Here is a 15973-nt window from a genome sequence, read left to right as displayed (position 1 = left end):
CATTTTCGCCTTTATCAGATAGGACAGCTGAAGAGAGACAGGAAATGTGGGGAGTAGAGAGTGGGGGAGGACATCAGGGTTCCCACGCGTTCTGGAAAAACTGGAAAACCTGGAAAACAGTTGACCAGTTTTCCAGTACTGGAAAACACCTGGAAAATGGGAGAAAAAGGAAAATGTCCTGGAAAATCCCGGATTGTCTTGGAAAATTATTCCAACATGACTGCGTGTGTTCTGACAAGGTTAAAAAAAACACATCCCCATTCAACATTTGTGGCCATTTTTGTCATTCAGATCTATTTAGATCAATTCAAGCACTGATCCTCTGATTATTATTATTTATTTATTTATTTCAGTAAGGCAGCTTCCAGATTCCTTTGCTGGCTCTTTTGTTTTTCACTAATTTTACAATTTTTGAGAAAAGAGAAAGCTGAGATGAGAGTTGTTACTTGGTTGCACTAATACAGTGAAGCGCTGTACATCTGCGGTTGCATTATTCTATTATCAATTTGCCATAATTTTTAACCATGTAAGAGATGATTTCATGGATAGCCATAGACTGCATTTCTTCAATGTAGACTTCCACTGAGAGGAACATATTAGACTATTTAGGAACTAAATTAGGAACTAAATTTAGACTGTCATACCAGCTTGATCATCACTGAAAATGTCCTTGAAATGTCATGGAAAATGATCTCTGGAAAAGAGTGGGAACCCTGGACATGCAGCAAATGGTCGAGGCTGGAATCAAACCTGTGACCTCTGCAACGAGGGCTATAGCCTCTGTATATATGGAGCGCACGCTTAGACTGCTAGGCCATAGCGCCCCTAAAGGTCATCTTAAAGCTAGCATGAATTTGAATGTAGCATTTCCTTGGAACTCCGTCTAACCCTCCCCCCTCCTCCAAAACAACGCCCTCGCTCACATGCATGAGCGCCGCTGATTCGTGACCATATGATGGTGACTGATTCAAATCTGGTCCTGAGCACATCATTTGTGTTTTGCACTACGTCAACTCATGTCTCACTCAGCGGTAAGAAGACGCCAAAACATTCTCATAGTGAAAGTTAAAAACACAAACAAACATGAAATGTACGCTTTGCAGGAGGCGAGCAGAACGGCAGGACTGGATTTGATTGGTTTCATGATTTGGCTCCTGATGGCAGGGATTGGTTGGTGTTTTCCCAGGTTTACTCTGGCTGTAGATAGCAGCTTTTGTTTCACTCTTTTTTAAGAACACATTATGTATTGATTGCCATCGGGACATAAAGATCATTTTAACCAGTATAACAAAAAGTGGATCTAAATCTGACTACCAACCCCAGTTTTGAGGAGATAAAACTGTAAATATTTGTTTAAAGCTGCAGGGAAATAAGTCCAATAAGGACTGACGACGAATTATTCCACTTTAGGACTGTCAATTTCAAGATTAGGGACTAGAGAAATATTTCCAGGTAACAAACTGGACACACATCATTCAGCTTATTTCTTCGGTAAAAGGCAGTACAAAAATTCTTCAGGCCTTTCAAGCCAATGCGGAAGGAAGTGTTAAAAACTGCAGTTCCTCGGGTGTCCACTCGAGGCTGGCTACAGAAGTACCTAGAAACCACATACACACCCATTCAAAAAAGATGATCTTTACAGCAGAAATAAACATGTTTACAGCCTGGTTCAAAAAATGCTTTTGATCTGAATAGCTTAATTTTCCTTTGGCACAAACTGTACGGGGGTGATTTTTTTTTTTATGACACTGCAGTTTTGAATAAATCAAACTTAAAGCTAGGGTTGGTAGTCACGGAAAACTAGCATGAATTTGAATGTAGCATTTCCTCAGGACTCCGTCTAACCCGGATTTTTCTATTCAACATTTCATGTGGAAGCTGAAAAAATAACACCTGTTTGTCAGATTTGCTATTTTCCTTGTATGCTAACGATCACACCAGACTAAATGAAGCTGTGTTAGCAACACAGCCTCTTTCCGTTGCTTAGCGCCGCTCGGGTGGCTTCTTGTTGCAGCAGCTCTCTCTTCATTGTTCTTTTTTCAACTTTTTTTCATATCTGTTTAGTTCTCTTTGCATTTGGAGCCTGTCATGTCTTTAAATGACTCATTTGTTGGCCATGGACACCAAACTGGCTACGTTTGCAGGGGTGTTTTTACTATTTTTGTTCCCGTGTGTGTCCGGAGATCCTGCGTGTATCCATGGTAACATTGTTTACCTAAGAGGTTAGCTGTTAGCAGCCCGTAGCATGTCAATGCTAAACGATGCTAGGTCTGATGTTCCCTGTGAGCTGAGGAGAAGGAGGCAAGGACGATGTGCTGGTACTGAGGTGCAAGCTAAAAAAGACAACATGGACCTGTCCTTCCACCCACCGTTATGGGGACTGTAAGATCTATCTACGATAAGGTGGACGAGCTAATCCAGCACCAGAGGGAATACTGGCAGAGTAGCATCATGCTAACAGAGCTAACACCGGGCACGAACCCCACATTGGAAGGATTTCACCTGCTGTGGGCGGACAGGATACAGGAGAGCAAGAATGAACACACTGGTGAAGAAGGCCAGCTCAGTCCTGGACCCTGTGGAGGTGGTGGCTGACAGGAGAATTATGGCCAAGCTGTCGTCTCTGATGAACATTTATTTTCTATATATATTCTTGTTGAAATTCTTGTTCTGTACACCTTCTTGTTTGCTGCTGTAACTCCATGAATTTCCCCGTTGTGGGACGAATAAAGGAGTATCTTATCTTATCTTATCTTACAATGACAAGCAGACGGAGCAAAAGTTTGTTTTGTGGCCCATTCATTCAACTTTTTATTCTATTTTATGAAAGACTGATCATGTTATGTCTTTGAAAAAGTTACACACAACCTCGCTTCAGGGCAAGTTTCACAAAGGTTTGCTTCCCAGATGTTAGCGGGGTAATAAAAATGTCTGCCATGCGTGATGTTTGCTTCAAATCAGAGAGAGTAATTGACGTTTTTTAACATGCATAACACACAGAGAATAAATAATCACATCCATCTGCTGTTTTCCTCTTTTTGGAGCAGCCAGGTGAATCTAAAAGAAAGCCGTGATCCAGCTCGTTGATTTCATCCCCTTAAAACCATCCCAGGTCACGATGGGAGGCGGGAACGTATTAGTGAAAATGAGAAATGATGAAGGTTAATTTCTGTTCTCTGATGTAAGTGAGATTAAAATGACCCGTAATACAGGACGCACATTTCTACTAGAAGAACAATTTGGACTGGGACATTGCACTCTGGAACAATCTTGTGTTTCCTGAGGGAGTTTATGAGCCAAAGTAATGACTTAGCACAGCGCTGCATTTACTGTAAGGTCAGAGGATGTTAGGCTAATGATACACCGAGGCAATCTGTGTGAGTGTGTTGATGTGTGTGTGTGTGTGTTGATGTGTGCTTTGTAAGACTAAAGGGGCCCTCCTGGGTCTTAAAGGGCACAAAACAACATCAGCAGAAGCCGGAGGTCAGGCTGACAGACAGAGGGAGGAAAAGTTTGTTCAGTCAGTCGAATCCAACACACACAAACAAACTCCCCCCCACACACACACAAACACACACACTCACAACAAGCTGATCAAACCTCTGAAAGTCTTAAATATCTGACCTATGGATATGGTCCAGACGGCGGCGATCTTCATCATGGCTTTGGTTCTGGAGTTGAAGCGGCTGTGCTCGATGGGGTTGCGGATGGCGACGTATCGGTCCAGAGAGATGGCGCACAGGTGCATGATGGAGGCGGTGGAGAACAACACGTCCAGGTAGATCCAGATGGGACACAGAGCGCTGGGGAGAGGCCAGGCATAGTCTGGAGTAAAAGAGGAAGAAATGAGAGCGATGTTATGTTGTTGAAGATATCGTATGTAAGCTTTTAAGTGACTCATTGTCTACGCCCCTTTACTCTGTGTTTTTAAAATCTTTGAGCAGGTGGTTCAGTTTATAGCGCAATTCCTTTCTGCTGTCTCAAGATAAAAATGCACCGCTGCTGTTGCTGTGACCACAATGCATTTTCTACTATTATTACTACTACTACTACTACTACTACCACTAATACTACTAATACTACTACTGCTACCACTAATACTACTAATACTACTATTGCTACCACTAATACTACTTCTAGTACTACAACAACTACTACCACTACTATCACTACTACTACTACTACTACTACTATAACTACTACTTCTACTACCACTACTCCTATAACTACCACTACAACTACCACCCCTACTATTACTAATACTACTACTATTAGTACTACCAGTACCACTACTATTACTACTACAACTACTTCTATTAATACAACTTCCAACACTACCACTACTATTACTACTACTACTTCTACTACCACTACTACTCTACTACTACTTCTACTACCACTACTACTCTACTACTACTTCTACTACCACTACTACTTTTACTATTACTTCTATTACTCCTATAACTACTACTACTACTAGAACTACAACCACTACTATTACTATTATAACTACAACTACTTCTATTACTACTACTTCCACTACTACCACTACTATTACTATTATAACTACTTCTACTTCTATAACTACCACTACTACTACTACTACTACTTCTTCAACTACTACCACTACTATTACTACAGCTACTTCTACTACTACAGCTACTACTATTACTAATACCACTAATACTGCTATTACTACTATTACTACTAATTCTACTACTACTTCTTCTACTTCTAGCTACTGTTGCCAGGTGTGATGACAAAAATTGCATTGGTAGGAAAATTGCAAAAACATCTGTAATGCAACGTGTATTTGACACTCTGCCCAAAATAGCAATGCACCAGCCTGTCACTCACCACACAACCTTCTAAAACTACCATACATGTATAAACAGGTGAGTGAATCTGCAACTTAGACCCCTTGTCGTGATGATGAAAACTGCATTAATCAGAACATTTCTAAAACATCTGCGCTGCGCCATCTGCTGCACTGCTTTACCAAAGATTGCAATGCACCAGTCCTGTGACTGACTGCACCTCAGTCTAAAACTTCCTTAGGCTTGCAGACAGGTCAGTTAATCTTCAACGCCATGCAGGTGATGAAATCTGCATCAATCAGAACATTTCAAAAACATCTGTGCTGCGCCACCTGCTGCGCTCCTTAATGAACGATAACAATGCACCCGCCTTTTGACTGACTGCACCTGAGTTTAAAACTTTCGAGGATGACAGACAGGTGACTTTGATGCCAGGATGATTAGGAAACTGCATGGGTCAGAAGATTCCACAAACATCTGCGCTGCACCATCTGCTGTGCCGCTTCGCCCCTTTGCGCCACTCTGCATCACTTTGTGCCGCCTTATGCTGGGTGTAAAAAAGACGCCTTCATGTCTTATTCACTTCAAAGCGTGCGGTTCATAAAAGACATGATTTGGCCCCAGTTTCATTTCTGCAGTTGTTTACGCACAGTTTCCTTTGAAAGCAGTGATGTAAACATGTCTGTTCTGAAGGTCTGTCTGACTGAATGTCATGAGGCTCAGAGGAGTCTGACGGCTTACGATGCAGCATGCAGAGGTTGACCTGAATTAATTAATCAGAGAACATCAAAGCACAAAGCACATCACACTTTACATGCACTACAATACCCAGATCCCGCGAGGAATCAGGTTAATGCCTCAGTTTGATTATAGCGTTTACAAGGTTCAAAGGTAATACCCTGATTGTTATGATTTAGATAATTACATGTGTGGACATTTCTTTAGTCGGAGATTAAAGGCTGAGATTAGATAATGAGTTTACATGCAAATGTTGCCAGCAGAGCGGTGAGTGTTTGTGTGCAGTGGATCAACACAATGCATATTTATGTATGGATAATGAGAGAATAAAGCTGCACGGTGTCTGAGACTCTGTGTGAAGTCAGCGGTTGAAGCTTGTTTTGTCTGAGTGGAGGTTTGAAGACTCCCGCTGGTTTGTAGATTAAAAAGCTGACAAGATAATAAAAAAGGATTCAACAAAAGAATAATAACAACGTTGATTAAAGATGAGTATGAAGATTGATTTTGACAGACTAAGTGCTACAAAGTTAAACCCACACAGGGGGAATGAGTCATTATATGTGGTTTACAATCCATAAAAGGTGTAAATATGAGACACATTGTGTAAATAACTTTAAGCATCAACCAAGGAGCTCTATACTTTGGGAAGTTTGCACTCTTATGAAATTCTTGGGTTCACTTTATTGCTCACATTAGAGAGTTGTGCTTATGGGAGCTTCTCAAAAACAGCCTTGTACTCGTATTTATGTTTCTTGTTTGAGTAAAACCTATTGAGGCTGTAAGAACCCTCTGTCTTAGGTAAGTCATCAGGGTTTGTAATGTCATGCCTGATAACCATGTTTCTAATAGAGTCGTTAATAACCCATGTCGTAATTGGGTTGACATGACCGGTGCTGTTAACCTAGTTTCTCATTGAGTCGTTCACATCCCATCGAGAGTAACTTGTCAAGGTTGTCATTACCAATTCTGATAACCTGGTGTCTCTTGGAGTCGTTAATACCCTCTGTGATGGTTGACTCATCTAAGTTGCCATTACCACTACCGCTATAAATGTACTTTCTTATGGAGTTGTGAACACTCACTGTCATAGGTAAGTCACCAGGGTTTGTAATTTCATGGCTGTTAACCAAGTTTCTAATAGAGTCGTTAATAACCCCTGTCATAATTGAGTTGACTGGGTTGATATGACCAGTGCTCTTAACCTGCCTTCTCATGGAGTCGTTAACACCATCTGTCATGGTTGACTCATCTAAGTTATCATACAACTGCTATAAACCTTATTTCTGATAGACTTGTACACACTCTCTGTCATAGGTAAGTTGTCAGGGTTGTCATTACAAGTGCTGTTAACCCATTTTCTCAAGGAGTCGTTAACACCCACTGCGGTATGTGAGTCATCTGGGTTGTCATTACCTGGGCTATATATGTAGTTGCTGATGGTGTCGTAAGCTGCCTCTGTAGGTAAGTTATCAGGGTTTGTAATTTCATGGCTGTTAACCATGTTACCAATAGAGTCGTTAATAACCCCTGTCGTAATTGGGTTGACATGACCAGTGCTGTTAACCTAGTTTCTCATTGAGTCGTTCACATCCTGTCGAGAATAAGTTGTCTAGGTTGTCATTACCATTTCTGATAACCTGGTGTCTTCTGGAGTCGTTAACAACCTCTGTCATGAATGAGTCCTCTGAGTTGTCATCACTAAGGCTATAAATGTACTCTTTTACAGAGTTGTAAACATCCTATGTCTTCGGTAAGTCTTCAGGGTTTGTTATTATGGCTGTTAACCATGTTTCCAATAGAGTCGTTAACAACCCATGTCGTAATTGGGTTGACTTGACCGGTGCTGTTAACCTAGTTACTCATTGAGTCGTTCACATCCCATCGAGAGTAAGTTGTCAAGGTTGTCATTACCAATGCTGATCTCTTGGAGTCGTTAATACCCTCTGTCATGGTTGACTCATCTGGTAATGGCAGATGCCGTTGCCATTACCACTACCACTATAAATGCACTTTCTTATGGAGTTGTGAACACTCACTGTCATAGGTAAGTCACCAGGGTTTGTAATTTCATGGCTGTTAACCAAGTTTCTAATAGAGTCGTTAATAACCCATGTCGTAATTGAGTTGACCGGGTTGACATAACCAGGGCTCTTAAACTGCCTTCTCATGGACTCATCTAAGTTGCCATTACCAGGGCTATAAACCTTATTTCTGATGGAGTTGTGAACACACACTCACATAGGGTAGTTGTCAGGGTTGTCATTACCAGTGCTGTTAACCCGTTTTCTCAAGGAGTTGTTAACACCCTCTGTTGTGAGTGGGTCATATGAGATGTCTTTTCCTAGGCTATAATGGTAATTGCTGATGGAGTTGTAATCACCCTCTGTCTTCGGTAGGTCCTCATGGTTTGATATTATGGCTGTTAACCATGTTTTCAATAGAGTCGTTAATAACCCATGTCATAGTTGAGTTGACTTGGTTGACATGACCAGTGCTGTTAGCCTAGTTTCTCATTGAGTTGTTCACATCTTTTCGAGAGTAAGTCGTCAAGGTTGTCTTTACTAATGCTGATAACCTAGTGTCTCCTGGAGTCGCTAATACCCTGTCGTGGATGCGCCATCTAGGTTGTCATTTCCTGGGCTATAAACGTAGTTGCCGAGGGAGTTGTAAGCACCCTCTGTCTTAGGTAAGTCTTCAGGGTTTGTAATTTCATGGCTGTTAACCAAGTTTCTAATAGAGTCGTTTTGTCAAGCCTTTTTTTTCTCATTAGTTATGTGCATTTTCTGTTTTCTAATATTTGTATTGGTTTTATCTGATGGGTTATAGGTGTTGACTGTGGTAAATTAAATGTGTATTTATTGCTTAATAAACAATTTAGCAGACATCTCTGGTCACTAGCATACACAAACTCTCCTCCTGTCGTCTCTCTCAATTCATTAATGCACGAGTCACTCTTTTAAAAAAACCCTCAAACATTGGTTAAAGACAAATCAGACCCATGTACCCATACCTAAATACTGTTTCTTAATCTGATGCCTGTTCCTGGGGCTTTTTGTTCATTGATCTTTTTAACTTTTTAACCATGTTGTTGTGTTGATTTTGTCTGCCTGTGTTTTGTTAGTCTTGATATTGTCTGCCTGTGTTTTGTTAGTCTTGATATTGTGTGCCTGTGTTTTGTTAGTCTTGATATTGTCTGCCTGTGTTTTGTTAGTCTTGATATTGTCTGCCTGTGTTTTGTTAGTCTTGATATTGTTAGTCTTGATATTGTCTGCCTGTGTTTTGTTAGTCTTGATATTGTCTGCCTGTGTTTTGTTAGTCTTGATATTGTCTGCCTGTGTTTTGTTAGTCTTGATATTGTGTGCCTGTGTTTTGTTAGTCTTGATATTGTCTGCCTGTGTTTTGTTAGTCTTGATATTGTCTGCCTGTGTTTTGTTAGTCTTGATATTGTTAGTCTTGATATTGTCTGCCTGTGTTTTGTTAGTCTTGATATTGTCTGCCTGTGTTTTGTTAGTCTTGATATTGTTAGTCTTGATATTGTCTGCCTGTGTTTTGTTAGTCTTGATATTGTCTGCCTGTGTTTTGTTAGTCTTGATATTGTCTGCCTGTGTTTTGTTAGTCTTGATATTGTCTGCCTGTGTTTTGTTAGTCTTGATATTGTTAGTCTTGATATTGTCTACCTGTGTTTTGTTAGTCTTGATATTGTCTGCCTGTGTTTTGTTAGTCTTGATATTGTCTGCCTGTGTTTTGTTAGTCTTGATATTGTCTGCCTGTGTTTTGTTAGTCTTGATATTGTCTGCCTGTGTTTTGTTAGTCTTGATTTTGTCTGCCTGTGTTTTGTTAGTCTTGATATTGTCTGCCTGTGTTTTGTTAGTCTTGATTTTGTCTGCCTGTGTTTTGTTAGTCTTGATATTGTCTGCCTGTGTTTTGTTAGTCTTGATATTGTCTGCCTGTGTTTTGTTAGTCTTGATATTGTCTGCCTGTGTTTTGTTAGTCTTGGTTTTGTCTGCCTGTGTTTTGTTAGTCTTGATTTTGTCTGCCTGTGTTTTGTTAGTCTTGATTTTGTCTGCCTGTGTTTTGTTAGTCTTGATATTGTCTGCCTGTGTTTTGTTAGTCTTGATATTGTCTGCCTGTGTTTTGTTAGTCTTGATATTGTCTGCCTGTGTTTTGTTAGTCTTGATATTGTCTGCCTGTGTTTTGTTAGTCTTGGTTTTGTCTGCCTGTGTTTTGTTGCAATTGTCTTTCGTATGATTTGTAGCTGTGAGGTTTTAAAGTCTTACTGGGTCTGTGTTGTGTAGGTTCCTGCCTTGGGACTACGGATGAAATTTAGCATCTGTGCTAAGTCCGGCGCATTTACATTGATGCTCAGTGCATTAATGTTGATTAATGTGCATTGTCCCAACTCAATAAATAAATGAAATGAAATGAGTGCAGGGGGCGTCACTCACTGTAGCACCGCGAAAGTTGCTGCCGTAACAGGTGAAGAAAAAATGAATGAATTGAGAAAGGAGGGGGGCTTCCTCTCTTATCACAGTAATGACAGGGACACAGAGTGCATCAGTGGTGGTCTCAACCGGTCTTGATATAAAATACGGAGTCCGCCCAGTCCGAGACCGAGACAAGGCCGAGTAAAAATGCTTTCGATTCCGAGTCGAAACCAAGACCGGTCTCGAGTACTACAACACTAGTCAACGCATTTAACTACTTATTTGTAGGTTTCTGTAAAAAATAGAACATTGAGTGTGGTCTAGGCCTGCTAAATATGTGAAATGTCACAAGATAATTAAACCTATTGATTGAGAAAAGCCTCACAGAGACTATTTCAATGATGTAAAAGGGAAACAAAGATTTATATAACATGATTTAATTTTTGCCAAGGATAGAAACAGCTGGAATCTTAAAGATTAGAAATCTTCAGAGGCTTAAATAAGCGTTACAGTTACTGTGACAGTTTATCAGCTGTAAGTAACACGCTCATTTAACTCCCAGCTGGAAACAGAAGAAGTCCATTTTATTTGGGTGATGCTCTGTTGATCCTCCCGGGGTGAAATCCCTCTTCGTTTCTGTCCCTCTCCACAGACAGGTCAAAGGTCACACCCAGTGACAGTGTGATACCCTGTAGAGCTGGTTTTTGAGTCATTGTTTTGGCTCGCTGCTCTGCAAGGGGGAGAGAATAAGTTTGGGTCACGGGTGAGGAAATCTGTCTCCTCCATCTCAGCACTGGGGCAGTGTGTCACCAGGGACGAACACACACAGCAGCTGCATGAGAAGGACTCAGCGGGGAGCGTTTACACTGAGAGACTAATCAAATTAATGGGTTAACCTTTGCTTAAACTGGGGTAAATTAATTTGCTTAATTGGCTAGCTGGCTGCTTAGTGGGCTTAAATGATGGGCTGGGGCTGTTTTAGCTTCTAGCAAGACAGGTACACGGGGAAATGAGAATATTCAAGCTTATGGCTGCTGAAGAAATCGGAATAACCTCAAAATCTGAAGGAAAATGTGGCATGCTCATGTTGGTGTTTAAAAATTGTAGGTGACTGTTACATCAGTTACTTTAAAGACGACTCAAAGCTCATAATGTCAAAGAAATTAAGATCCCTCCTTTGGTTTCTGAGAGATTTATTTTCCCCAAAGGTTTTCATGTCAGAGAGAATATTAAAATGAAAGTGAAACGTGACTGAAGGTGCTCTTCTGCTTTGTTTCCAGCTGTGTCAGCTTTCGACAGAAGCTGTTCTCTACAAAGTGTCTCTGTGTCTCTCTGCGCCTGAAGCTATTTCTATGAAGTCCTTTCTTCACAGATTTCAAGACCTGCAGCCAAATACACACACAAATACACACACAAACACACACACACACACACGCACACTTTTTGATTTCATTTGTCATTTGCAGCACGTTCGTGATGCATGTGGAGTGAATCACACGCTTGTTTATGTGTGTTTGTGTGTGTGCGTGTGTGTGTGGGAAGTGGCTTGCATAACTTCTCAGAGGTCAAACACTCATTGGGGGCACTGATGACACACACTCCTGATGACACACACACACACACACACACACACACACACACACACACACACACACACACACACACACACACAGCAACAAGGTGTTACTCAGCTGGCTCTGGGGTGTGTTGCATTCTCTGGTAAAGACAGTGATAGATTCAAGTCCTCAGCAGCCAAAGCTTTAAAAGATTTAAAAAATATACATTAAAGCTACAGTAAGGAACTTTTTGTTTGTGCTCATTTTGGCGCCCCCTGTGGACAAAGTGATATATCTTATAGCTCTAAACTTCTCCAGTAAATGTGTGTTGGTATTTTCTGAAAAAATAGTAATGATAATAATAAAAATAATACTAATAAAACTAATAATAATTAATAATGAACAATTATCATGAGAAATAATAATAACACAAATAATAAAAAATAATAATAATTACAAGAAAAACATGAATAATAATAATTATAGTAATACTACTTATAATAATTAATAATCAACAATAATAATAATAACTCAAATAATAATAATGGTAATAATAACAAAAATAAAATAGTAATAATATCTAATTAAAATACAAATAATTTACTACTACTACTAATAAAAATAATAACAATAATTATAACAATAATAATAATAATAATGTTTTTTTTATATAGCACTTTTCATTACTGTGCTTCAGTAGAAATGCAAAGCAAAAAATGAAGCAATAAAATACACTTAAAATCATACATACGTATAAAACTGACCAATAAAATTGAAGTTCAGATAAAATAACAGAATAAAAGCTTTGCAGTGAAAATGTGTATTAAGTCATGAAGTAAAACAAGGGTCTGACTCTGCAAGTCTGATCGTTAGGTGAATATCTGCAGTGCTGTCAATCAACTGGTCTGACACCTTCCCCCCTTGCAGTGTTTACAGACATTAAAAACTCCAATACAGTGACGTCAATGTTGTTGCTTTTGGTCTTATTTGCTTTTGAAGGTCATAAAGAGGCGTCAATGTTAATTTCAGTTTGTTTCAAGACCAGTGAAAAAACTCCTTACTGTAGCTTTAAGTCTTGGTTGAATCTACCTCCCTCAGAGAACACAGCCATGTTCAATTTACCGCAACATGGAATCCTTTCTCTCTCTCTCTCTGTTACTCCCTGTCTCTCATATTACACTCCCTCTCTGTTTGCATCAAGCTTTCCGATTCATTAAAGCAAAGATGACACATCTCAAATTAATCCTGCGTCAGATATATCTCTGTGTGTGTGTGTGTGTGTGTGTGTGTGTGAAGGTGTGTGTGTTCCTGTAAGTGTATCTTGCCAGCGACTGTGTGTTTCCAATTTGAGCCCCATGCAGAGAGATAGCCTTCAGCGATAACTTTGATTGAGTTGGCCTTGAAGGTCCTATACTCCAGGGCTTTGTGCGTGTGTGTGTGTATGTGTGTGTGTGTGTGTGGTTTCTAATTGAGTCTATCAGATCTCATCTCCCTCTTTGCTGCTCCTCTACCATCTCCTTTCCTTACTCTTTCTCTTCTGATCATATCTCACACATCGACTAATCCCTGTGTGTCAAACATTCACAGATATGTTTTGTTTATATGTTTACTTTTCATTTGTAGAAAGATATAAAGGTGAGGCGTATTCTGTTATGCAGTTTTTAGGTTTATGTCACACACCTACTTTTTCTCCTCGCTCCATATATTATCAGTGTTTTATCATCACCATTATGTTTTATCACTAAAATAGGAGCCAAGAACGGAAACAAGCCGCTTGAATCTAAATTACATTAATTTGAAACGCTACCTTATTCGTCTCCCTTTGGTGCTAAGATCGCACTTTCAATAAGGACGTCAGATGAATATTAAAAAAGAAAAATGAATGTTGAAAAGCCCCAATTTCCAGACACGCTGTCATTACAGTAGCAATTTCTTCTGTTCCTTTGTCTGCAAAGAAGAAGTGTTATGAGAAGAAAACGCAGCTCGGCTCTTTATTCACAATTTTATAGGAGTTAAAGTTGATTCATGTCGTACTGTTGGCTTTCTAAAGGGTCTAAAAGACAACTATGCAAGTTTAAGGTCGTTCTTTTTACCAGAAATATGATGTTTTAATGAGCTATGTCTCATTTCAGGATCAGCATCCTTCGAAAGGCACTATTGCAAGAGGTGCATCCTTTGCAGCCCAACATATCCCATGATTCTTTGCAAGGCAGTTCAATGAAGATGGCGGAAACTTGAAATTGCAAGTAAGTCACTGTTAAATATAAGTATATGGTTTCAACTCAATGGAATGGGGAGTTATACAGATATTAAGAAACACCTTGAAACTTGACATATCTTAAAATGATCTTGAAAATGATGCTGATGGTGGTTGCAATGGATGGATGAATGGATGGATTGACTGATGGATGGAAGGATGGAAGATAAAAGAGTGATGGATGGATGGATGGATGGAAGATAAAAGAGTGATGGATGGATGGATGGAAGATAAAAGAGTGATTGATGGATGGATGGATGGATGGATGGATGGATGGATGGATGGATGGAAGATAAAAGAGTGATGGATGGATGGATGGATGGATGGATGGATGGATGCATGGATGCATGGAAGGATGGACGAATGGATGGATGGATGGATGGATGGATGGATGGATGGACGGATGGATGGATGGAAGGAAGATAAAAGAGTGATTGATGGATGGATGGAAGATAAAAGAGTGATGGATGGAAGATAAAAGAGAGATGGATGGACAGATGGATGGATGGATGGATGGATGGATGGATGGATGGATGGATGGATGGAAGATAAAAGAGTGATGGATGGATGGATGGATGGAGGATAAAAGAGTGATGGATGGACGGACGGACGGATGGATGGATGGAAGATAAAAGAGTGATGGATGGAAGATAAAAGAGTGATGGATGGACGGATGGACGGATGGATGGACGGATGGATGGAAGATAAAAGAGTGATGGATGGATGGAAGATAAAAGAGTGATGGATGGATGGAAGATAAAAGAGTGATGATGGATGGATAGATGGATGGATGGATGGATGGATGCATGGAAGGATGGATGGATGGATGGATGGATGGAAGATAAAAGAGTGATGGATGGATGGAAGATAAAAGAGTGATGGATGGATGGAAGATAAAAGAGGGATGGATGGATGGATGGATGGAAGATAAAAGAGTGATGATGGATGGATGGATGGATGGACGATGGATGGATGGAAGATAAAAGAGTGACAGATGGATGGATGGATGGAAGGAAGGAAGGACGGACGGACGGAAGATAAAAGAGTGATGGACTGTGTTACTCTAAGCTAGCTAGGTAAGCCAGTTAGCCAGCGAGCCACTAGTGGTGATAGAATTGGGCTTTCTGCTACAAGCTTGAGGGTCTGAGCAGCTGGTGACCCAGTTAAGACCTCTTCCCTGGACCAGACGATCTCATTAGTTCTGCCAACCCAACTAAAGTGTCCAACGTTCCCAATCTGATTATCATCCCTTCGTAATGTTAGCTAACAGTACACATTCCAAGTTTAATTACTTTGTTTGCATTTAGTTAATTTCCCTGCTAGCATTAGCATTGAATCATTTTCTTTCTAAAAATAAAATTTGGTATTATTTAAGAATAAAAGAAGCCCTCAACTTCTTTCTATTTGTAATATTAGCCAGGAACTCACCTCTTTCCCAATATCTAACCTTTCAGCAAGTTTACTTGTTAGCATGTCCTGCCTGTTAATCCTGAAGCAGCTAATAGTGAAATAAGCTAGTAATTTGCGCAATTCCCATCACGTCATATCGTTCTATCAAACGGTAATGCTAGCCCAGAAGTTAGCATAAGCTGTTGATTATGTTAGCTAACAGTAAAAACTCGATGCTGCTTCATATTTCTGAAAAATGGCTGCCGTATAATTATGCTAAAGGCTTGTATTCATTCTGTCCTTTACTTTCTCACACTCTAGCTAAATCTGCGTCAACATTTCTAAACATTAACATGCTAACAACACACATTGGGGTCAGGTTAATAAGCCTGAAATGTGTGTGTGTGTGTGTGTGTGTGTGTGTGTGTGTGTGTGTGTGTGTGTGTGTGTTGGCTCAGGTGAATCTGGCTCAGGTCAGCTGACATTGGGACATTTGTGAAGATGTATTAAACAACATAATTTGATCAAGATCATTAGGGCGATCATTCCTGCCCAAAGACCGTTTAGTCTCATATTTGTTTTTGTTCTGGACCATTAGGAATAGCAAGCCTGTGTGTGTGTGTGTGTGTGTGTGTGTGTGTGTGTGTGTGTGTGTGTGTGTGTGTGTGTGTGTGTTAGTGTGTGTGTACGTGTGTGAACTTCTTATTGTGAAGCTCAGACTCACATCAATTATATCTAATCACCATTTCGCTATTTACAATTAAAGAAAGTCAAATGTACTTGCTAAAAGCG

At 40.0% G+C, this 15973-nt stretch overlaps 1 protein-coding gene across 1 annotated transcript in view; it reads right to left on the bottom strand.

The window, feature by feature from the left end:
- Nucleotides 1-15973, bottom strand: part of htr2cl1 (5-hydroxytryptamine (serotonin) receptor 2C, G protein-coupled-like 1) — a 110305-nt gene that overhangs the window by 15038 nt on the left and 79294 nt on the right. The window contains exon 5 of the mRNA XM_034676063.1: nucleotides 3625-3825. Within this exon, the coding sequence (XP_034531954.1) occupies nucleotides 3625-3825 (201 nt within the window). The remainder of the gene's footprint in view (nucleotides 1-3624; nucleotides 3826-15973) is intronic.

Source organism: Notolabrus celidotus, chromosome 23, assembly GCF_009762535.1.
Source record: "Notolabrus celidotus isolate fNotCel1 chromosome 23, fNotCel1.pri, whole genome shotgun sequence".
Lineage (NCBI taxonomy): Eukaryota > Metazoa > Chordata > Actinopteri > Labriformes > Labridae > Notolabrus > Notolabrus celidotus.
The sequence above is the reverse complement of the archived record's forward strand: the minus strand, read 5'-3'. Positions and strand labels throughout refer to the sequence as shown.